General features: G+C 47.1%; 1 protein-coding gene across 1 annotated transcript in view; it reads right to left on the bottom strand.

The window, feature by feature from the left end:
* DYRK1A (dual specificity tyrosine phosphorylation regulated kinase 1A) overlaps positions 1-24,822 on the bottom strand; it is a 646,342-nt gene that overhangs the window by 415,210 nt on the left and 206,310 nt on the right. Inside the window, 1 exon segment of the mRNA XM_030202220.1 lies at positions 8,647-8,718. Coding sequence (XP_030058080.1) covers positions 8,647-8,718 — 72 coding nt within the window.

The following is a 24,822-nucleotide window of genomic DNA, read 5'->3' as shown; positions in this document are numbered from 1 at the left end:
GGTACTTTTATGGTGGCTATGCTCAGCTGGAGCCAGTCAAAAGCCCGTACCTTGCTTTAGCTGGGGAGCTGCAGGGGCCTGTTGGGGCGCACGCTGTTGGCGTGAACGAGCGCGCTGGGGCTGAGCCTGAGAAGGCTGTCGGGAAGGTGGATTGTACCTACGCTTATTGTAAGCATAGGGTGCAGTCCTCCTTCCACTGAAAAACCTTCTACCTGTTGAAGTAGATGCTGAAGGCGTCCTGTGGGAGAGTTTGTCGAGGGCAGTTTCCCGCTGGTGGAGCTGCTCTACCACCTGCTCGACTTTCTCGCCAAAATAATCATCCCCCGGCAAAGAAGATCTGCAAGCCACTGCTGGGTTCGATTGTCCAGGTCAGAGGCACACAGCCATGAGAGTCTGCGCATCACTATACCTTGAGCAGCGGATCTGGATGCAACATCAAAAGTATCGTACATACCCCTGGACAGGAATTTACGACACGTCTTCAGCTGCCTGACCACCTCCTGAAAAGGCCTGGTGGAGCATAGAGGACTGATAGGCCTTCCTCCCAAAAGAGTCCTGAGTTCTAGATTCTCATCCCGGGGGTGCCGAGGCAAAATCTCTAGAACGCTTGGCTCTCGAGAGCAGAATCCACAACCATAGAGTCGTGAGGTAACTGCGTCCTCATCAACTCAGGTTCCCCGTGAATCCGATATTGGGACTCAGCTTTTTTGGGAATGGTGGGATTAGTTAGTGGTTTCATTCAGTTCCTAAGCAATGTCTCTTTAAGGATATTATGCAAAGGAACAGTGGACGACTCCTTAGGTGGCGAAGGATAGTCAAGGACCTCAAGCATCTCAACCCTGGGCTCATCCACAGACACCGCAGGGAAGGGAATGCCCACAGACATTTCCCGGACAAATGAATAGAAAGAAAGACTATCGGGGGGGAATTCAGATCTGAAAGATGAAATATATCAAATTTTAAAAAATAGCCTCAGTGTAACAGGGAGCCTGACTTTTCTCCGAGGACAAGCAGGCTGCTTGTTCTCACTGATGGGTGACGTCCACGGCAGCCCCTCCAATAGGAACACTTCCTAGCAAAGTCCTTTGCTAGTCCTCGCGCGCCGATGCGCACCGCGCATGCGCGGCCGTCTTCCCGCCCGAACCGGCTCGTGCCGGCCAGTCTTCTTTTGTCCGCGCTCGGTACGGTCCTGTTTCGCCGTTCGCGCCCCAAAGTTGACCTCGCATGTCGTTTATCGACTTCGTTCTTGGAAAAAAAAAAAAAAGGTGTCAGAAGGAGACCTTTATGGTTTTCTCCCTTCCCATACTTCCAGTTTTGCCCGGTAAGTTTTCTTTTGTCGTCGGGGTAGGCCCCTTTAGGCCTCGGTCGAAGTTTTTCTTCCCCCTATTTTTGTGGTGCCATTTTCGCCATTTCGAGTTTTGATCTCGCTGGCGCGATTTTTCCGCCCATGACATTGAAGTCTTCCAGCGGCTTCAAGAAGTGCACCCAGTGCGCCCGGGTAATCTCGCTCACTGACAGGCACGCGTCGTGTCTTCAGTGTTTGGGGGCTGGGCACCGCCCTCAGGCCTGTAGTCTGTGTTCCCTTTTACAAAAGCGGACTCAGGTAGCGAGATTAGCCCAGTGGAACGTTTTGTTCTCGGGCTCTTCGTCGGCGTCGGGAGTATCGACTGCTTCGACGTCGTCGGCGCCCGGACCTTCATCCTCGCCCCCGATTGCATCGAGTGCATCGAGGCATCGACCCTCTGCATCGGGGCGACATCGGAGGGCTGCGTCGGCGTCGGTGGTATCGAGACCTCCTCGTCTGCTGATGTCGTCGGACGGTGGTGCTTCGTCTGGAGTGCAGGTGAGGGCTGTCCATTCCCCTGCTGGTGGCGGTGAGCCTTCGGGTGGGTCTCCCCCTACCCTGAGGGCTCCTGCGGTACAGCCCCCCCCCCCCCCCCCCCCGAGACCAACCTTCTTCGGCCTCGGCCCCGAGGAAGAGACGGCTGGATTCTACGTCCTCCTCGTCGGTGCCGGTAAGCTCCGGTGGCGTGCTTCACTCCAAAAAATCGAAGAAGCGTCGTCACCGGTCCCCTTCCCGTGTCGGCACCGAGAGCTCTGGGTCGCCGAGGGAGTCGGCACCCAGTAAGCATCGGCACCGAGAGGACCGCTCGCCCTCTGTTCAAGAGGTGTCGGTGCGCTCCCCTTTGGACAGCCCGGAACAGCCTCCACGCCCGGAAACAGGTTCTGACATCGACTCCTGCATCGGCTTCCATGTCTTTTTCTACAGCCACTCTGCACGAGAGCCTCCGGGCCGTTCTCCCAGAGATCCTGGGGGAGCTGTTGCGCCCTACCCCTACGGTACCGGGGGTGCTTGCGCCACCGGTACCGTCGAGCCAGGCGCCAGCTGGCCCATTGTCCGGGGTGAGGTCTCCGACATCGGTGCCGCTTGCGGTACCGAGTGCGGTAGCCTCCCAGGAGGGCTCCCCGACCATGTTGGCGGAGGGAGCTTCGACGGTGCGGGCGAGGGAGTCTACCTCTCGACGCTCCCACCGTGGCCGTGGTTCCACGGAGTCCAGCCGGGCACGGTTGCAGACACAGGTCCGTGAACTTGTGTCTGACACCGATGGTGAGGCCTCGTGGGAAGAGGAAGAGGACATCAGATATTTCTCTGACGAGGAGTCTGAGGGTCTTCCTTCTGATCCCACTCCCTCTCCTGAAAGGCAGCTTTCTCCTCCTGAGAGCCTGTCTTTCGCTTCCTTTGTCCGGGAGATGTCTACGGCCATCCCCTTCCCGGTGGTTGTGGAGGACGAGCCCAGGGCTGAAATGTTTGAGCTCCTGGACTATCCTTCTCCACCTAAGGAAGCGTCCACAGTACCCATGCATCATGTCCTCAAAAAGACATTGCTGGCGAACTGGACCAAGCCTCTAAGTAATCCCCACATTCCCAAGAAGATCGAGTCCCAGTACCGGATCCATGGGGACCCAGAGCTGATGCGCACCCAGTTGTCTCATGACTCTGGAGTTGTGGATTTGGCCCTAAAGAAGGCCAAGAGTTCTAGGGAGCATGCTTCGGCGCCCCCGGGCAAGGACTCTAGAACCTTGGACTCCTTTGGGAGGAAGGCCTACCATTCTTCTATGCTCGTGGCCTAGATTCAGTCCTACCAGCTCTACACGAGCATACACATGCGGAACAATGTGCAGCAGTTGGCGGGCTTGGTGGACAAGCTCCCCCCTGAGCAAGCCAAGCCATTTCAGGAGGTGGTCAGGCAGCTGAAGGTGTGCAGAAAATTCCTGGCCAGAGGGATGTATGACACCTTTGATGTTGCGTCCAGGGCCGCTGCTCAAGGTGTGGTGATGCGCAGACTCTCATGGCTGCGTGCCTCCGACCTGGAGAATAGAATCCAGCAGCGGATTGCGGACTCGCCTTGCCGTGCGGATAATATTTTTGGAGAGAAAGTCGAGCAGGTGGTAGAGCAGCTCCACCAGCGGGACACTGCATTCGACAAGTTCTCCCGCCGGCAGCCTTCAGCCTCTACCTCTACAGGTAGAAGATTTTTTGGGGGAAGGAAGACTGTTCCCTACTCTTCTGGCAAGCGTAGGTACAATCCTCCTTCTCGACAGCCTGCGGCCCAGGCTAAGCCCCAGCGTGCGCGCTCTCGTCAGCAGCGTGCGCCTCAGCAAGGCCCCTCGGCTCCCCAGCAAAAGCAAGGGGCGAGCTTTTGACTGGCTCCAGCAGAGCATAGCCGACATCCAAGTGTCAGTGCCAACCTTTCAGAAAAGGGGGTCTAGATCTGCAACTATTTCAGTTAGAGACCTCAAATTTTGGGAAACTTCGTTTAACACCTGACTCGCACAGCAGATAAAATTTTAACAAAATTGGAGAACATGATGGTGGGAACTTTTTTTTTAATTTTAGACCACTTGGCATGGAATGACCCACATGAGTTTTAACAATATGGAATAATTTTGTGTCATCTGAGAATTTAATCACCTCATTCAGATCATTTTATGTTAAATAGCACTGGCCCCAATTCAGATCCCTATGGCACTCCACTACTCAACCTCCACCATTCACTGAGAAAAAGGGCCATTTAACCCTACCCTCCTTTTATTTATTTTGCTGCATTTATATCCCACATTTCCCCACCTATTTGCAGACTCAATGTGGCTTACATTATATTGCAATGGCATCACCATTAACAGAGTAAGAGGTTCAGCATATTGTTACAATTAATGTACAAGAACAACGGGTAAATAGAATGATAATACATAACATACAAGTGAGAGTAGGAAAAGATGTACTGTTCAATAATAATATGATAAAATAATCAAATTAGAAGGGATCAATCTTGGTTGGTTATGGTATAGATTAGGAAACAAGTCATTAAGGAGGATTTTTTTTTTTTTAAGTCTCTTTAAACAGGTATGTCTTCAGTAACTTCCGGAAGGTTGTCAAGTTGTGCGTAGTTTTTACAGTATTCGGTAGTTTATTCCATAATTGTGTGCAGAGGTAGGCGAAGCTGGATGCATGTATTGACTTGTATATTTTCTGTCCAATAACCAATTCCTGATCCATAGAAAAACACTGCCTCCTATCCAATGACTTTTTAATTTTCTCAGGAGTGACTCAGGAGGAATTTTGTCAAAAGCTTTCTGAAAATCTAGATACACTACATCAACCAGCTCACCTTTATCCACATGTTTATTTATGCATTCAAAGAAATGAAGCAAATTGGGTGACTGTCGGCTTTCCCCTTATTTTAGTTTAAAACCTGCTATATTTCATTTTTAAAAGTTTACGCCAGCAGCATGGTTCCATTCCAGTTAAAGTGGAGCCCATCCTTTCAGATCAGGCTCCTCACTTTCCCAGAATGTTGCCCAGTTCCTAACAATTCTAAATCCCTCATCCCTGCACCATTGTCTCAACCATGCATTCAGACTCTGCCTGTCTCCTGGGTCCTGCACGTGGAACGGGGAGCATTTTCAAAAATGCTACCTTGGGGGATCTGGACTTCAGCTTTCTACCTAGGAGCCTAAATTTGGCTTCCAGAACCTCCCTCCCACATTTTCCTATGTCACTAGTACCCACATGCACCAAGACAGCCGGCTCCTCCTATCTAGTTGACACGTGAGGTCCGCCACCTTCACACCAGGTAGGCAAGTGACCAGACAATCTTCACGTCCGCCAGTCACCCAGCTATCTACATGCCTAATGATCAAATCACCAACTACAACAGTTATCCTAACCCTTCCCCCCTGGGCAGAAGCTCTTGGACACACATCCCTGGTGTGAGAGGATACTGTATCCACTGGTGGGCAGGTCCTGGCTACAGGATTACTTCGTACTTCACCCGGGTGATGCATTCATCTAAGAGACCTCCCTCCTCCAAGGCAGTACAGGGGCTGCCACACTGTAGGTGGAACTTCTCTACAACATCCCTGTAGGCCTCCTCTTGTACCTCTCTGTCTTTATCAGCTACTCCAAATCTGCTACTCTTGCCTCAAGAGAACGGATTGGTTCTCTGAGAACTAGGAACTCTTTCCATCAAGCACACACACAACCTCTCGCCAACTGGGAGATAACCATACATGTGACACTCAATGCAAAAAACTGGATAGTACCCTTCTCACTGCTGCACTACTGTCTGCATCTTAGTATTATTTCACCAGGAACCTTAACACACTACTGCTGCGTTAGCTGATAGTGAGAACTTATTTAAATACGTCCTGTGCACCATACTCCTTATAGAGAAAAAGGTTATCACTGAAGATCTTCGTCTGTCTCCATCTGCTATTAAGGAGGGAGAACATCCACTTGTCTAGAATGGTCTGTACTATGTTTGGAGAAAGACAAAATGCCAACCAATCCAATCAGAGACCATAAAAATCTTGAAGGAAATAGAAATTGACCTACTTGTACTAGGTATCAATGACCCAATCAAGAATAGTTTCCAAGAACATCTTGATATGTTGCCTGCATATATTATCATTTATAAATTCCAGAAAAAGACTGTGGCACAAAGTGTTACACAAACATACACAGTAAATCTGAGAGATTCAGATCATACCCTACAAAACCCTGGCATAAAAATGAAGTTCATTCTTGCCATTCTATACGTAAAACTAAGCCATCTGGAGACATTACCCTATGAAATTACCGCTATCTGCACATACTTTTAGCAACATGGCACTTGTGTGAAAAGGTAAATAACTAACTTGTGCTACACATATGCTCTAGGTTATCCAGATTATTTTAAAATGTTTAACAAATTGTGATTCTTCGATAACCAATATTTATAGGAAACATTTGTTTCAAGTTTCACAACTTTTACTAATGCGTAATAAGAAGTAATCTACATTTTAACCAAATTATGTAAAGAAGGATCCATCTAGCCTCTGTGCATGTAGAAATCAATGTTCAGAAACAGAAAAATGTTATCTTTATTGGTATTGACTTTTGCTATTGCAAATGAACACAAGAAAAGCATTCATATTCTAATAAACATTTATTTTTCCAATATATACCAACAAAATTGACTGATACTGTAAGAAATAGTCAATTGAAGATGTTTTCGTATTGTTAAACCTAGAGGAAAACTAACTGAAGGTTAGTCTGACTTCGGAAAGGAAAGACTTAAATACCCCAGAAAGTATGACAACATAAAAAATTGAGAAGCTGTATGTCACATCAATTGGTCTTTACTGAGATATTATGGCAACAAAAGTCAGTCCGTGGCACAAAGGACTCAATGTTTTATCATCATAGGGACCACCATATCCTCCTCCAGTTTATCTGAACAAAAAATTCAAATTAATGAACTCAGGAACAAGACCACAAGATCAAAGCCAAGAAATAGGAAACAATACAAAAAAAAAAAGTTATAGTACCTAAATTTATACCACTGGTTTACAACAGGAAGCTTCAAAGCAAAATCATAACTTCTAAGGGTCTTCTAATGAACTAATCCTTATAAAATTCTTCTCTAACACAAAGCATTCCATTTTGTGCTAACAAATATTGATTCCCTGAGCCACTGCTTAATACAATACTCTTCTAGAGAAAGGGTCAACAACATTTTGACGGTGTAAGAAATTTTGCAGTATTTCCCAAGATGATGTTGCTACACTGACCACTGCTTCAAAGGGTGATGCAGAGCTCTGCCTTCCAAAATTACCACCAACCTATACCTCTTTGTGCTGTTCTTTAATGAATACAGACACAATACTAGAACAGCCGCACACTAAGTTTTCAAAATGGTTGTATTGCAATAATTAATAAAGGAGCCGAGTGCAGTGCTGTTGGAGAGGAGTAGGTGATGAAGTAGTTGATTCCTGCACTAGGTAACACATCTCTAGAAATTGATAGGATGGCTGGGATATTTAGGGTGTGGTTTTATAAACCATTTTCTACACCTAAAATGTGTTCTACATGCAGAACAGGGTTTTTTGTACAAGTACATATGCAGGCATTTCCAGAGGCATAGCTGGGGTACAGCAGGAGCAGACTTGCTATGTGTGCGTGTACTATATTTTTTAAAACTGGTCACACACTTACACTTTTTCTGAAGCATGTGTAAACTTGTACACAAGAATTTGTGCACTGTTGGGGATAGTGCTATGTGTCCATTTTATAAACTTGCATAGACACCTTTTTTTGGTTGTTTGGTTTTTTTTAAAGGAAGGCGGCAATACGGTAGACATGCTTTGGAACTTTGATATAGATACCCTGTTATGAAATTACACCTCAAATATGCAATCTCTTCTACTACACGGTTCTCTCGAGTTTGTCTCCTCCTAATACACAATCTAACAGCGTTAGTCCAATTCCTCACTGCTACAGATACCATGGTCTGAGTTTCCACCAACAAATATTACATTTGTAGAATGCAAATAAAGACTAAAGAAACAAGTTTTATGTGATACCCCTTTACTGACCTAATAATACCTCTGAATTAGATCATTATGTTATAAAGTCTTACATTTTTGGGCAGTTTTGCTATTTCACCTTAATATCCTGATCATAAACTTAGTGAAGCAGCGATTGGCCTGGAACAAATATTCTCCCTTGTTCTTCTTTATATGTTATATTGGGTCTCTGAAAGATTTTGCTTTTGTTGTTATTTTTAACTTCTAACCCATTTTACTAACCAAGCAGTTCAGATCACTGTGTCGATCACCTTAGGAATAGGATACTTCAAAAGTACTCAAGAATATAATAGTTTCAAGATTAAAATAACCAAACACTTGGAAACAAAGAAACTTAAAAGGGGCTACCTTCACACATTACAAGACACAGACCTCCTGCTGTTTAAATTCCAATGTTCCTTTCCAAAAATCTTCCCACCCCTCTTCAAACACTTTTCTACCTCATTCTTTAACTTTACAAAAATTTTGAAAACAAAATGCACCATACTACCACAATAATGGGCACTATAATTCATTTTTGGAACCATGCACCATCCTCCATGTCATTCTGCAAGAGTAAAGAAAGCACAGTTTGCATAAGGAAGTCAAAACCATTAATTAAGGCTAATAAAATGGTATCACCTAAAACTTGTTTATTAGCTTTTATTTCTATATATTCAAATTAACTAATATAACCACCACACTACTTAAATCGTAGCACAGACGGGATCTCTCTATACTAGAAACAGTAATCCATACCTTCAAACCTGAGGCATGTCCAGTTGGAAAGCATAATGAGTACATGCTGGTAGATGTCTTGTTGATCTGCTTCTGAAAGGAAAGAACAATCTGAGTGCTTATCAGACACCCCATTATCATTCCTGTCTGCATAATAGGGACTCAAGATTGACCTCCTAAAACTGTAGGGTTCATGTGGACAGAGATCTGAGAAAAAAATGAAGAATGTCTCAAAAAGAAGACTGGAAAAAATAATGAAGAGGTTCAATATGTTTCAGGCTTATGATTCAGTCAAAGTCTGAAGAAAGTTTCTGTTTTCAAACTATGCTCACATTCTAATGCAGATCAACTATATCCATGAGGAAACCAGTCCATGATGACCTACAGCAATCAGCATCATTTCTTGCTCTGTAACTAATCAAAAAGAGTTTACCTGCTCAAGATGACAGAACTATAGATATTGAAATGCTTTCTTTCCACTAGGCTCAATGCCTCTACAAACTTTATTGTACAATACGGGAAGAGAGAGAGGCAGAAACAACTTAGTTTGTCTTTGATGGGGCACACTCTCACCAACATGGCTGAACACACTAGTAACATTCATATTCAACTTAAGGCCATCTAAATACAAAGTATGGGCCAACAGATAAGCTATAACCTTGATGAAGTATGTCCTAATAATCCTATTTTTATCCTAAGCATGGTATTTCAGAAAAAGGACATCTTCCACATGGTTTTCCTGGAGAAGTCAGAAATAACCCCCGTTTTAGTGGCAATAGAATGCTTTACAGAGATAACACACCAACAAAAGAAAACATAATTTAATTAAAAGAATCTCAGGTGTGCTAGGAACATAAAATGGAGGTAATATAATCTACACTCATTCAAGACAGTTATCACCGCTAAATATTTTTTCTCTACATCTAACAGCACATAGGTAATTTAAACTAAGTATCTCAATTGGTAAAGGAAAATGAAGAAAACAAAAAAGCATAATACCAAAGGATGGGCACATATTATTTCAAGAAGTGTGACTACATGAAACAAATATACTAATGAAAACATAAAAGTAACTTCAGAAAGATCAAAATATCAAGTTATGAAACAGGAAGTCAAACGTTTTTGAATTCTAATTCATTCCATCAAAAACCAAAAAATATAAACCCACTCTTTACAAAAGTAATATACGTGCACAATTATTAAAAAAAATATAACCCAATACCATAAGAAAACTAGCGCTCAATTGGACAAAAAAAATCTTCCAAGGTAATAGCATATATACTCAACTTAGTGAAAACATCATTCAAAACAATCAAATGTTCACAACAACTAAAAAATGTTAAAAATCAAACAGTCCATAGAATAACTTGATGGTCTGACACAGGTGGCAAATGAAATGTATAAGATAAGTGAACCAAAGGCCATTTCGAAAATTTACCTCAGAGAAGATCGGGTCAGAATATTTAATATTCTTGCTTCCATATCATAGAACACAGACAGATTTTCAAAACACAGGCCACTGTTGGAAGTGGGTGGCATAAGGACTATATAATAGAAGTAAACTGATGCATTTAAGTTAATGTATGGACTGTTTACAATTGAAAGAAATTTACTAGTTGCTATGAGCACTAGATTGTTTTGAATGAGTTTTTCATAGTTTTCACCATTGAGTTTATACACGACTATATTGGAAGGTTTTTTTGCCTATGACAAAGTGAATAAGCAATAGATTTCTATGGCATCAGATTATATTTTCAGAGGCTTTTTCCATCCATAACAACTTAAGAATATACTGGGTCAGACAAATGGTCCATCTAGCCCAGTATCCTGCTTCCAGCAGTGGCCAACCTAGGTCACAAGTACCTGGCAGAAACCCAATTAGTAGCATCATTCCATGCTACCAATCCCAAGGAAAAGCGAATGCTACATACCTGTAGAAGGTATTCTCCGAGGACAGCAGGCTGATTGTTCTCACTGATGGGTGACGTCCACGGCAGCCCCTCCAATCGGAAACTTCTCTAGCAAAGTCCTTTGCTAGTCCTCGCGCGCCCACGCGCACCGCGCATGCGCGGCCGTCTTCCCACCCGAAACCGGCTCGAGCCGGCCAGTCCAGTATGTAGCAAGACAATACAAGGGAAGACACAACTCCAAAGGGGAGGCGGGCGGGTTTGTGAGAACAATCAGCCTGCTGTCCTCGGAGAATACCTTCTACAGGTATGTAGCATTCGCTTTCTCCGAGGACAAGCAGGCTGCTTGTTCTCACTGATGGGGTATCCCTAGCCCCCAGGCTCACTCAAAACAACAACCATGGTCAATTGGGCCTCGCAACGGCGAGGACATAACTGAGATTGACCTAAAAAATTTACCAACTAACTGAGAGTGCAGCCTGGAAAAGAACAAACAGGGCCCTCGGGGGTGGAGTTGGATCCTAAAGCCCAAACAGGTTCTGAAGAACTGACTGCCCGAACCGACTGTCGCGTCGGGTATCCTGCTGCAGGCAGTAATGAGATGTGAATGTGTGGACAGATGACCACGTCGCAGCTTTGCAAATTTCTTCAATGGAGGCTGACTTCAAGTGGGCTACCGACGCAGCCATGGCTCTAACATTATGAGCCGTGACATGACCCTCAAGAGCCAGCCCCGCCTGGGCGTAAGTGAAGGAAATGCAATCTGCTAGCCAATTGGATATGGTGCGTTTCCCTACAGCCACTCCCCTCCTATTGGGGTCAAAAGAAACAAACAATTGGGCGGACTGTCTGTGGGGCTGTGTCCGCTCCAGGTAGAAGGCCAATGCTCTCTTGCAGTCCAATGTGTGCAGCTGACATTCAGCAGGGCAGGAATGAGGACGGGGAAAGAATGTTGGCAAGACAATTGACTGGTTCAGATGGAACTCCGACACGACCTTTGGCAAGAACTTAGGGTGAGTGCGGAGGACTACTCTGTTATGATGAAATTTGGTGTAAGGGGCCTGGGCTACCAGGGCCTGAAGCTCACTGACTCTACGAGCTGAAGTAACTGCCACCAAGAAAATGACCTTCCAGGTCAAGTACTTCAGATGGCAGGAATTCAGTGGCTCAAAAGGAGGTTTCATCAGCTGGGTGAGAACGACATTGAGATCCCATGACACTGTAGGAGGCTTGACAGGGGGCTTTGACAAAAGCAAACCTCTCATGAAGCGAACAACTAAAGGCTGTCCTGAGATCGGCTTACCTTCCACATGGTAATGGTATGCACTGATTGCGCTAAGGTGAACTCTTAGAGTTGGTCTTGAGACCAGACTCAGACAAGTGCAGAAGGTATTCAAGCAGGGTCTGTGTAGGACAAGAGCGAGGAGCTAGGGCCTTGCTGTCACACCAGACGGCAAACCTCCTCCACAGAAAGAAGTAACTCCTCTTAGTGGAATCTTTCCTGGAAGCAAGACGCGGGAGACACCCTCTGACAGACCCAAAGAGGCAAAGTCTACGCTCTCAACATCCAGGCCGTGAGAGCCAGGGACCGGAGGCTGGGATGCAGAAGCGCCCCTTCGTCCTGTGTGATGAGGGTCGGAAAACACTCCAATCTCCACGGTTCTGCGGAGGATAACTCCAGAAGAAGAGGGAACCAGATCTGACGCGGCCAAAAAGGAGCAATCAGAATCATGGTGCCTCGGTCTTGCTTGAGTTTCAACAAAGTCTTCCCCACCAGAGGAATGGGAGGATAAGCATACAGCAGGCCCTCCCCCCAATCCAGGAGGAAGGCATCCGATGCCAGTCTGCCGGGGGCCTGAAGCCTGGAACAGAACTGAGGGACTTTGTGGTTCACTCGAGATGCGAAGAGATCCACCAAGGGGGTGCCCCACGCTTGGAAGATCTGGCGCACCACTCTGGAGTTGAGCGACCACTCGTGAGGTTGCATAATCCGGCTCAGTCTGTCGGCCAGACTGTTGTTTACGCCTGCCAGATATGTGGCTTGGAGCACCATGCCGAGACGGCGAGCCCAGAGCCACATGCTGACGGCTTCCTGACAACAGGGGGCGAGATCCGGTGCCCCCCTGCTTGTTGACATAGTACATGGCAACCTGGTTGTCTGTCTGAATTTGGATAATTTGATGGGACAGCCGATCTCTGAAAGCCTTCAGAGCGTTCCAGATCGCTCGCAACTCCAGGAGATTGATCTGTAGACCGCGTTCCTGGAGGGACCAGCTTCCTTGGGTGTGAAGCCCATCGACATGAGCTCCCCATCCCAGGAGAGACGCATCCGTTGTCAGCACTTTTTGTGGCTGAGGAATTTGGAAAGGACGTCCCAGAGTCAAATTGGACCAGATTGTCCACCAACACAGGGATTCGAGAAAACTCGTGGACAGGTGGATCACGTCTTCTAGACCCCCAGCAGCCTGATACCACTGGGAGGCTAGGGTCCATTGAGCAGATCTCATGTGAAGACGGGCCATGGGAGTCACATGAACTGTGGAGGCCATGTGGCCCAGCAATCTCAACATCTGCCGAGCTGTGATCTGCTGGGACGCTCGCACCCGCGAGACGAGGGACAACAAATTGTTGGCCCTCGTCTCTGGGAGATAGGCGCGAGCCGTCCGAGAATCCAGCAGAGCTCCTATGAATTCGAGTTTCTGCACTGGGAGAAGATGGGACTTTGGATAATTTATCACAAACCCCAGTAGCTCCAGGAGGCGAATAGTCATCTGCATGGACTGCAGGGCTCCTGCCTCGGATGTGTTCTTCACCAGCCAATCGTCGAGATATGGGAACACGTGTACCCCCAGTCTGTGAAGTGCTGCTGCTACTACAGCCAAGCACTTCGTGAACACCCTGGGCGCAGAGGCGAGCCCAAAGGGTAGCACACAGTACTGGAAGTGACGTGTGCCCAACTGAAATCGCAGATACTGTCTGTGAGCTGGCAGTATCGGGATGTGTGTGTAGGCGTCCTTCAAGTCCAGAGAGCATAGCCAATCATTTTCCTGAATCATGGGGAGAAGGGTGCCCAGGGAAAGCATCCTGAACTTTTCTTTTACGAGATATTTGTTCAGGGCCCTTAGGTCTAGGATGGGACGCATCCCCCCTGTTTTCTTTTCCACAAGGAAGTACCTGGAATAGAATCCCAGCCCTTCTTGCCCGGATGGCACGGGCTCGACCGCATTGGCGCTGAGAAGGGCGGAGAGTTCCTCTGCAAGTACCTGCTTGTGCTGGAAGCTGTAAGACTGAGCTCCCGGTGGACAATTTGGAGGTTTTGAGGCCAAATTGAGGGTGTATCCTTGCCGGACTATTTGGAGAACCCACTGGTCGGAGGTTATTAGAGGCCACCTTTGGTGAAAAGCTTTCAACCTCCCCCCGACCGGTAGGTCGCCCGGCACTGACACTTGGATGTCGGCTATGCTCTGCTGGAGCCAGTCAAAAGCTCGCCCCTTGCTTTTGCTGGGGAGCCGAGGGGCCTGGCTGAGGCGCACGCTGCTGACGAGAGCGAGCGCTGGGGCTTAGCCTGGGCCGCAGGCTGTCGAGAAGGAGGATTGTACCTATGCTTACCAGAAGACTAGGGAACAGTCTTCCTTCCCCCGAAAAATCTTCTACCTGTAGAGGTAGATGCTGAAGGCTGCCGGCGGGAGAACTTGTCGAATGCGGTGTCCCGCTGGTGGAGAGACTCTACCACCTGCTCGACTTTCTCTCCAAAAATGTTGTCCGCACGGCAAGGCGAGTCCGCAATCCGCTGCTGGAGTCTATTCTCCAGGTCGGCGGCACGCAGCCATGAGAGCCTGCGCATCACCACACCTTGAGCAGCGGCCCTGGACGCAACATCAAAGGTGTCATACACCCCTCTGGCCAGGAATTTTCTGCACGCCTTCAGCTGCCTGACCACCTCCTGAAAAGGCTTGGCCTGCTCGGGGGGGAGAGCATCCACCAAGCCCGCCAACTGCCGCACATTGTTCCGCATGTGTATGCTCGTGTAGAGCTGGTAAGACTGGGTTTTGGCCACGAGCATAGAGGAATGGTAGGCCTTCCTCCCAAAGGAGTCTAAGGTTCTAGAGTCCTTGCCCGGGGGCGCCGAAGCATGCTCCCTAGAACTCTTAGCCTTCTTTAGGGCCAAGATCCACAACTCCAGAATCATGAGGCAACTGGGTGCGCATCAGATCTGGGTCCCCATGGATCCGGTACTGGGACTCGATCTTCTTGGGGATGTGGGGATTAGTTAGAGGTTTTGTCCAGTTCGCAAGCAATGTCTTTTTAGGACATGGTGCAAGGGAACAGTGGACGCTTCCTTAGGTGGAGAAGGATAGTCCAGGAGCTCAAACATTTCAGCCCTGGGCTCGTCCTCCACAACCACCGGGAAGGGGATGGCCGTAGACATCTCCCGGACAAAGGAAGCGAAAGACAGACTCTCAGGAGGAGAAAGCTGTCTTTCAGGAGAGGGAGTGGGATCAGAAGGAAGACCCTCAGACTCCTCGTCAGAGAAATATCTGGGGTCTTCTTCTTCCTCCCACGAGGCCTCACCCTCGGTGTCAGACACAAGTTCACGAACCTGTGTCTGCAACCTCGCCCGGCTCGACTCAGTGGAGCCACGTCCACGATGGGGGCGTCGAGAGGTAGACTCCCTGGCCCGCATCGGCGAAGCTCCCTCCGCCGACGTAGTCGGGGAGCCCTCCTGGGAGGTGGCCGCAGTCGGCACCGCACGCGGTACCGACGTCGGGGACCTCACCCCGGGCGATGGGCCAGCCAGCGCCACGCTCGATGGTACCGGAGGCGCAAGCACCGCCGGTACCGGAGGGGTAGGGCGCAACAGCTCTCCCAGAATCTCTGGGAGAACGGCCCGGAGGCTCTCGTTCAGAGCGGCTGCAGAGAAAGGCAAAGAGGTCGAAGCAGGCGTCGACGTCAGAACCTGTTCCGGGCGAGGAGGCTGTTCCGGGCTGTCCAGAGTGGAGCGCATCGACACCTCTTGAACAGAGGGTGAGCGGTCCTCTCGGTACCGATGCCTGCTGGGTGCCGACTCCCTCGGCGACCCAGAGCTCTCGGTGCCGACGCGGGGAGGCGACCGGTGTCGATGCTTCTTCGATTTCTTCCGAAGCATGTCACCGGAGCTCCCCGGCACCGACGAGGAGGACGTAGAATCCAGCCGTCGCTTCCTCGGGGCCGAGGCCGAAGGAGGTCGGTCTCGGGGGGGCTGTACCGCAGGAGCCCTCAGGGTAGGAGGAGACCCACCCGAAGGCTCACCGCCACCAGCAGGGGAATGGACAGCCCTCTCCTGCACTCCTGACGATGCACCACCGTCCGACGACATCAGCAGACGAGGTCCCGGTACCACCGACGTCGATGCAGCTATCCGATGTCTCGGCGCCGATGCAGAGGCTCGATGCCTCGATGCACTCGATGCAGGAGCGGCCGAGGAAGATGGTCTGGACGCTGACGACGTCGATGCACTCGAAGATCCCGGTGCCGATGCCGACGAAGAGCCCGAGAACAACACGTTCCACTGGGCTAGTCTCGCTACCTGAGTCCGCCTTTGAAGCAGGGAACACAGACTGCAGTTCTGAGGGCGGTGCTCGGCCCCCAGACACTGAAGACACGACGAGTGTCGATCAGTGAGCAAGATAACCCGGGCGCACTGGGTGCACTTCTTGAAGCCGCTGGAAGGCTTCGATGTCATGGGCGGAAAAATCGCGCCGGCGAGATCAAAACTCGAAATGGCGAAAATGGCACCACAAAAAAAGGGAGAAGAAAACTTCGGACCGAGGCCTAAATGAGCCTAAAAAGAGCACCAAAAAATTTGTAAGGGAGAAAATCTCGACCGAGGCCGAAAAGAGGCCTACCCCGACGACGAAAGAAAACTTATCGGGGCAAAAAGCTGGAAGTACGGGGAGGATTAACACGAAACCGGGGGGGGGGGGTTTCCGGAGCACTTCCCGACACTTGAAAGACTTTTCCGAAGAAAAAACACGTCAAAATAAATTTGGACACGCGAGGTCGACTTTCCGGGGCTCGACACGGCGAAAACACGACCGTACCGAGTGCGGACAAAAGAAGACTGGCCGGCTCAAGCCGGTTTCGGGCGGGAAGACGGCCGCGCATGCGCGGTGCGCGCGGGCGCGCGAGGACTAGCAAAGGACTTTGCTAGAGAAGTTTCCGATTGGAGGGGCTGCCGTGGACATCACCCATCAGTGAGAACAAGCAGCCTGCTTGTCCTCGGAGAAGTAGAGGCTTCCCCCATGTCCATCTCAATAACTGTCTATGGACTTTTCCTACAGGAACTTGTCCAAAACATTTTTAAACACAGATACACTAACCAACGTTACCACATACTCCGGCAACAAGTTCCAGAGCTTAACTATTCTTTGAGTGAAAAAAATATTTCCTCCTATTTGTTTTAAAAGTATTTTCATGCAATTTTATTGAATGTCCCCTGGCCTTTGTACTTTCTGAATGAGTGAAAAATCGATTCACCTCCATCCACTCCACATCACTCAAGGATTTTGTAGACCTCAATCATATCCCCCCTAAGTCGTCTCTTTTCCTAGCTGAAGAGCCCTAATCTCTTTAGCCTTTCCTCATATGGGAGTAGTTCCATCCCCTTTATCATTTTGGTTGCTCTTCTTTGAACCTTTTCTAATTCCACTATATCTTTTTTGAGATAGGGCAACCAGAATTAAACACAATACTCAAGGTTAGGTCGCACCATGAAGCGATACAGAGGCATTATAATATTTTTGGACTTAATTTGCATCCCTCTCCTAATAATTCCTAGCATCCTGTTTGCTTTTTTGGCCACCGCTGCACACTGGGCAGATTTCACCGAACTGTCTACAATGACACCTAGGTCTGTTTCTTGAGTGCTAATAATATTGGTAATAGTTTGTATATATTACTTTTGTAATGAGTGGATTTATATTTAATTTCTGTTTTTTAATTGTATTTTTTGGTGCCTCACTCACCTCCTGGTTTTCAGTTGTGTTGTATCTAATTAAATCACCAATAGCATAACAGGACCCAGCAAAATGTAAATTAACATGAGAGATAATCACACTAGTACTCTCAGAACTGGGACTGGGAATGAATTCATGACTTACCCTCCAGTTTACAAAGCCACAGTAACGGCTGCCAGTGCGCTAATGCTGACACTGCTCATTCACTTTGAATGGGGTGTGTCAGCATTGCCGTGCAGCTTTGTAAAAAGACGGGAGGAGGGGGGATAGTGGCTATAGCTTTGGGAAGAGAACCAAAAAAAGCCCTCATTCAAATCATGTTTCTCCCACTGTCACTACTTCTGACCTTAGATAAGTCACTTCACCCTCCACTAGGGTTGTGAAGTTCAATTTAGAGTCAATTTTAGGTGGAGTCGGTAAAAATGTACTAACTCTGACTCCAGCTTCAAAATAAAAATTTTTAGGTGGAGTCGGTAAAAATGTACTAACTCTGACTCCAGCTTCAAAATAATAAAATTTAAAAAAAAAAAAAAAAAAACAATATTAATTTCAAACTCCAAATTAATATTAGTCCTAATTTTGTACATAAAGAAATATCCTATGCTTCTGTAATCAAATTTCTCTTAAGATTTACTATACATGAGTCTTGGTTAGAGTCAAAGATATAGTATACAGACTCCACTACCCTGCCCTCCACTGTTTTATGTACAAAGTCTTTTTGGGCAGACACCTACGAACTGTACCTGAATTAGTAACATACCTTGAAGTCTCATTTGGAAAAGCAAGTAAATAAAATCCAAATCCAATGCTGCAGAGAACATGGATGTTTATCATTAACTCTCCCTTTGTGCCAGTACCAATTGTTGTAAGTTAGAAATAAGAAAACTAAAAATAAGAATATTCACTTTTTTCTACATCTCCCAATGATCAGTATCAATGCAATGTAGTGGTACTGTACAAGGTGGGAACAGCGGCTACCTGTAGAAATAATTTCATTAAAAATATATTTGCTGAAGCGTGTTTATCCACTTTAAACTATTTATAAACGTATAACATGAACCCCATGTACCTGATTTGCAGCACTCATCTAAAGAATACACTTTTTCCATATATACCCCCTCATTCTATAATAGGTTCTCTAAAGTTAGGCGCCAATTGTGCACGTTATTGACTTCTAGCACTTGAGCATTTAACAGTTATACACAAGTACTAGAAACATCCTTAGTGGTACTCTAACTTTAATGCATAACTGCCTTAGCGGATAAATGCAAGGGGACATTCAAAACGGGAAGAGCATGGGTGCAGTATGGACATGTCCCCCACTTATGCACAAAACTTACAGAATATTGTACGTTATATTCATAAGTACTGCATTTAGGCAAGCACATTGATGACTGATATTGACATGGCACAACTGGGCACCCCAACTGACTTACACTAGTATTCTATAATGGAAATTAAAAATGTAATTGCCATTATAGAATAGGCTCACAGCCTTTGTGAACTGGATGCCTAAATTGTGGTGCCCATTTATAGAATTACTTCCAACATGTACAAATGTCTCAAGCTCTAAAGAGGATTGACTATCTCTTTTGGATGGAAATTCTATGGACATTCATTCATGGGGAAAAACAGAATTAACTTTTGGAACAAAACTAAAAACAATTTTCAGAAGCTTGTCTAGAAAGTACTATAAAGGAAAAGAACCATGTGAGGTAAGGCTTCCAGTTTGCTCTTTCTTCTAACAACATAAGAACAACTTTTTAAAACACTCTTTACTGTTAGAAAACAAAGTGAAGCCAATTTTTTGGTCAGCAAAGAAGGCCATATCACAGTAGAGGTGTGTATTTGTTTGAAATGATATAAGGTGGTGAAAGGGAAAATTAGTAGCCTACCTGATAATTTTCTTTCCTTTAGTCCCAAAGGATCAGTCCAGACAAATGTGTTGTGCCCATCCATCAGCAGGTGGATAGAGAAAACACTAACGAATTGTGCCTTATAAGGTCCTGTACATAGCTATTCAGCCACTATAAGAGATAGCTAAGTGAAAGCGTGACTCAGACAAAAAAAACTCCTGCCTCTACAAAGCAGAACAAATTACAATACAAAGGGCAAAACACGTGCCTTAGAAATAACAGAAACAGAAAACACTGTAAACATCTGAGAAAAATCTGAAAAACTGGAGAATATCACAGAAGGGTAGGCTCTGGACTGATCCTTTGGGACCAAAGAAAAGAAAATTATCAGGTTAAGTCACTAATTTTTCCTTCCATTATGTCCCAAGGATCAGACCAGACAAATGGGATGTAAAAAAGCAATCCTTAAGAAGAGAGACTGTGATATCCCTGCATAAAGTACCATGGCCCAAAAAGAAGCATCTGTTCTAGCAGTCACATCTAGACAGTAATGCTTAATAAAGCAATGAACGGAAGTCCACGTCCCCAACCTACAGATCTCCTCAAATGAAACTGCCATAGACTCTGCTAACGAAGTCGCCAAAATCTGGTGCATGGGTGGAGACTTATTTATTTTTATTTAAAAATTTCTAGTCCGCCTACAACTAGGCAGATCACAAATCAACGTACACAATAAAAGAGATAATCAGACAGTAACAAACATTTAATTACAATATTGCAAACTTATCCACTAGAACGTAAATAGAAGAAAAAGTCTCCCTTAGCAATCTGGCCACTGTTGCTTTGGAGGCTGGCAGACCTTTCCTGAGGTCCCAAAAAGAGGACAAAACGATGATCAGAACACCTGAAGTCATTGGTAGAAGAAAGATGGGGCATAAGGACGTGCTTACTATCCAAAAGTCGAAAGCATGAATATTCTGAGAAATAAATGTCCCTGGCAAAGGAAAGAAGAAACACAGTCTTGACATGAAAAGGAGAAACAACGTTTGGCAAAAAGGAAAGGACCACTCTTATTGAATCCCCCCTCCCCCCCCCCGAGTCAGAGAAACGGATTTCTACAAGAGAGCCAAAAGCTCTGAAACCTGTCAAAAGTGGCAAACAGAAAAACTGCCTTTAAAGTGAGACCTTTGAAAGCGGCCAAAGAGGCTCAAAGGGGGCCAATTGAAGGGCCTTAAGAACCACATGAAGACTCCACTTAGGACAAATTTTGTGGAGAGGGGGATGCAGATGAGTAACTACTACTAAACATTTCTAAAGCGCTACTAGGGTTACGCAGCGCTGTACAATTTAACATGGAAGGACAGTCCCTGCTCAAGGAGCTTACAATCTAAAAGACAAATGTACAGTCAATCTGATAGGTCAGACAGACCAGACCTCAAAGGGACCACACTATATCAGGATGAGCAAAGAGACAGTCTGCACTTGACCTCAATAGCACGCCAAAGCTGTCACCTGAACTTTGAAAGAATTGAATGCCAAATCTTTCTTGAATTATATGAGACAAGGAAAAATAAAACTGAGAAAAACCACTCTACTTACACCAGCTCTCAAATGGTCTCCACTCTCTTGCATAAGATAAAGTGGACTGCTTCTTTATTTACAGTTATGTGGTAACATCTTCTGCATAATCCTTCTTCCTCAGTTGTGCCCTTTCAATAGCCATGCCATAAGACCAAAGAGGGAGGGATCCTCCATAAATACTGGACCTTGATATAGCAAATCCAACTGTACAGGAAGAGGCAACCATGGAGCAATTTGAAGACGTAACAGGTCTGCATATCAAGGATGTCTGGGCCAGGCTGGAGCAACCAGAATGACTGGTCCCAGATGACAAGCAATCTGGTGTGATGTCCTGCCCACTAGAGGCCAAGAAGGAAAAAAAAAAACAGTAGGCCATTTGATGGCCAAGGCTATACCAAGTTCATCTATTCCCAAGGAGCCCCTCTTTCTCCTGTGGGTGAAAAAACTGCTGACCTGCACATTGAGTCTGGACACCATGAGCAGTGACATACCAAGGACATGGAGGTGGGGAAATTCCGCCCCGGGTGCACGCAGCAAGGGGGTGCAGGAAGCAGTCGCACAGCTGTTGGCTCCACCAGTTCCTAGCTCCCTCTGACGTTACCTCCAGTTCCGGGGCAGCTGACAACCACACAACTGCTCCCTGCACCCCAAGGAGGTGAGGTGTGGGGGGAGGGGGGGGGGTGCGCACCAGCAATCCACCCCAGGTAGCAGCCGACCTAGGAATGCCACTGCAAATGAGATCCATAACCGATAGGCTTCTCAAAGATAGGGTGAAACGCAGTCTGACAGTTGCCATTCCCCTATGTATGAAGACACTCTGCTGAGGAAATCCGCTTGTAAGTTCAGGAACCCGCAATGTGGGACGCTGAGATCAATGGAATGTTCAATTCCACCCACTGAAAGAGAAGCCAAGCCTCCTGGGCTGTGGACACACTCTTTATTCCCCCGTCTGTTAATGTAAGATTCTGCCATCATATTGTCTGAGAGGAATCACACCGGATTCCCTCGAGGTAAAGGAGCAAAGGTAAGAAGACCCTTCCTGATGGCTCAGAGTTCCAACCTGCTGATGGGCCAGGAAGTCTCCACTTTCGACCACCAGCCCTGTACAGACTGTTGGAGACAAAGGGCTCCCCATCCGAATAGGCTTGCATCGGAGGTAAAAATACACCAACTGGGGAGTCTGTAATGGTAGCCCCTGAGCACGGAGCCAAGATGTTAGACTCTGTCTGGCATGAGATGTCTAGCCAGCAACTGGTCATAATTTGCCAAGACCGGAGACCACTGGCTCAACAGAGAAGACTGCTGGGGATCAAATATAGAACTTCAACCAAGACAGAACATCTGGAGTTGCCACCACAGAACCGAGAACCTGAACATAAGACAATGCTCGTGAGCAGGGAAAAGAAATAAGATTGAGATGCTGGGGAACAAAAACCTTCCCCTATCTTTGTATCGAAGAATACTCCCAGATACTCCAGTTTCTGAGTGGGGGCCAGATGACTTGTCATGATTTATCACACAACCCAGTGTAGAGAGAAAGCGAGGTTACTAACCTGTAGCGGGAATTCTCCGAGGCCAGCAGGCTGATTGTTCTCACGATTGGGTGACGTCCACGGCAGCCCCCAGGATCGGAAGATCTTCCTAGCAACAAACGTTTACTAGCTCTTGCGTGATCCGTGGGCATCGCACATGCGCAACCATCTTCCCGCCCGAACGCGAGCGTGCTCGTCAGTCAAATAGAAAGCAAAAAACAAGGGAAGACACAACTCCAAAGGGGAAGTGGGCGGGTATGTGAGAACAATCAGCCTGCTGTCCTCGGAGAATACCCGCTACAGGTTAGTAACCTCACTTTCTCAAAGGACAAGCAGGCTGCTTGTTCTCACGATTGGGGTATCCCTAGCCCCCAGGCTCACTCAAAACAATGAACATTGGTAAATTGGGCCTCACAACAGCAAGGACATAACTGAGATTGACCTAAAACTTATTCAACTAACTGAGAGAGCAGCCTGGAACAGAATAAAAAAGGGCCTGGGGGGGTGGAGTTGGATTCTAAATCCCAAACCGACTGTTGCGTCGGGTATCCTGCTGGAGGCAGTAATAAGATGCGAATGTGTGAACTGATGACCACGTCGCAGCCTTGCAATCTCTTCAATAGTGGCTGGCGTCAAGTGGGCCACTGACGCTGCCATGGCTCTAACACTATGAGCCGTGACATGACCCTCAAGAGCCAGCCCAGCTTCGGCCTAAGTGAAGGATATACAATCTGCTAGCCAATTGGAGATGGTGCGTTTCCCGACAGACACTCCCCTTCTGTTGGGATCAAAAGAAACAAACATTTGGGCGGACTGTCCGAAGGGGCTTGTCCGCTCCACATAGAAGGCTAATGCTCTCTTGCAGTCCAATGTGTGCAACTGACACTCAGCAGGGCGGGTATGAGGACGGGGAAAGAATGTTGGCAAGACAATTGACTGGTTCAGATGGAACTCCGACACCACCTTTGGCAAGAACTTAGGGTGAGTGCGGAGGACTACTCTGTTATGATGAAATTTAGTATAAGGAGCATGAGCTACCAAGGCTTGAAGCTCACTGACTCTACGAGCTGAAGTAACTGCCACCAAGAAAATGACCTTCCAAGTCAAGTACTTCAGATGGCAGGAATTCAGTGGCTCAAAAGGAGCTTTCATCAGCTGGGTGAGAACGACATTGAGATCCCATGACATTGCAGGAGGCTTGACAGGGGGCTTTGACAAAAGCAAACCTCTCATGAAGCGAACAACTAAAGGCTGTCCAGAGATAGGCTGACCTTCTACAAGGCGATAAGCACTAATTGCACTAAGGTGAACCCTTACAAAGTTGGTCTTGACCAGACTCTGATAAGTGTAGAAGGTATTCAAGCAGGGTCCGTGTAGGACAAGAAAAAGGATCTACGGCCTTGCTGTCACACCAGAAGGCAAACCTCCTCTATTTAAAAGAATAACACTTTTTCGTGGAATCTTTCCTGGAAGCAAGCAAGACTTGGGAGACACCCTCTGAAAGACCCAAGGAGGCGAAGTCTACGCTCTCAACATCCAGGCCGTGAGAGCCAGGGACTGGAGGCTGGGATGCAGATGCGCCCCCTCGTTCTGAGTAATGAGGGTTGGAAAACATTCCAATCTTCACGGTTCTTCGGAGGACAACTCCAGAAGAAGAGGGAACCAGATCTGACGCGCCAAAAGGGAGCAATCAGAATCATGGATCCGTGATCCTGCTTGAGTTTCAGCAAAGTCTTCCCTACCAAGGGTAGGGGAGGATCCACATAAAGGAAGCCCTTCCCCCAATGCAGGAGAAAGGCATCCGACGCTAGACTGCCGTGGGCCTGAAGTCTGGAACAGAACTGAGGGACCTTGTGGTTGGTCTGAGTGGCAAAAAGATCTACCAAGGGGATGCCCCACGCCTGGAGGATCTTGCAGACAACTCTCAAGTTGAGGGACCACTCGGGAGGTTGCATTATCCTGCTCAACCTGTCGGCCAGACTGTTGTTTACGCCTGCCAGATACATGGCTTGGAGGAACATGCCATGATGGCGAGCCCAAAGCCACATCCCGACGGCTTCCTGACACAGGGGGCGAGATCCGGTGCCCTCCCTGCTTGTTAATGTAATACATGGCAACCTGATTGTCTGTCTGAATTTGGATAATTTGGTTGGACACCCGATCTCTGAAAGCCTTTAGCACGTTCCAGACCGCTCGTAACTCCAGGAGATTGATTTACATATAGTAACATAGTAGATGACAGCAGAAAAAGACATGCACGGTCCATCCAGTCTGCCCAAGAAGATAAATTCATGTGTGTTACTTTTTTATTTGTACTGTTCTCTTC

Source organism: Microcaecilia unicolor, chromosome 4, assembly GCF_901765095.1.
Source record: "Microcaecilia unicolor chromosome 4, aMicUni1.1, whole genome shotgun sequence".
NCBI lineage: Eukaryota > Metazoa > Chordata > Amphibia > Gymnophiona > Siphonopidae > Microcaecilia > Microcaecilia unicolor.
Note: the sequence above shows the minus strand (reverse complement) of the source record. Positions and strands in the feature narration are given on the sequence as shown.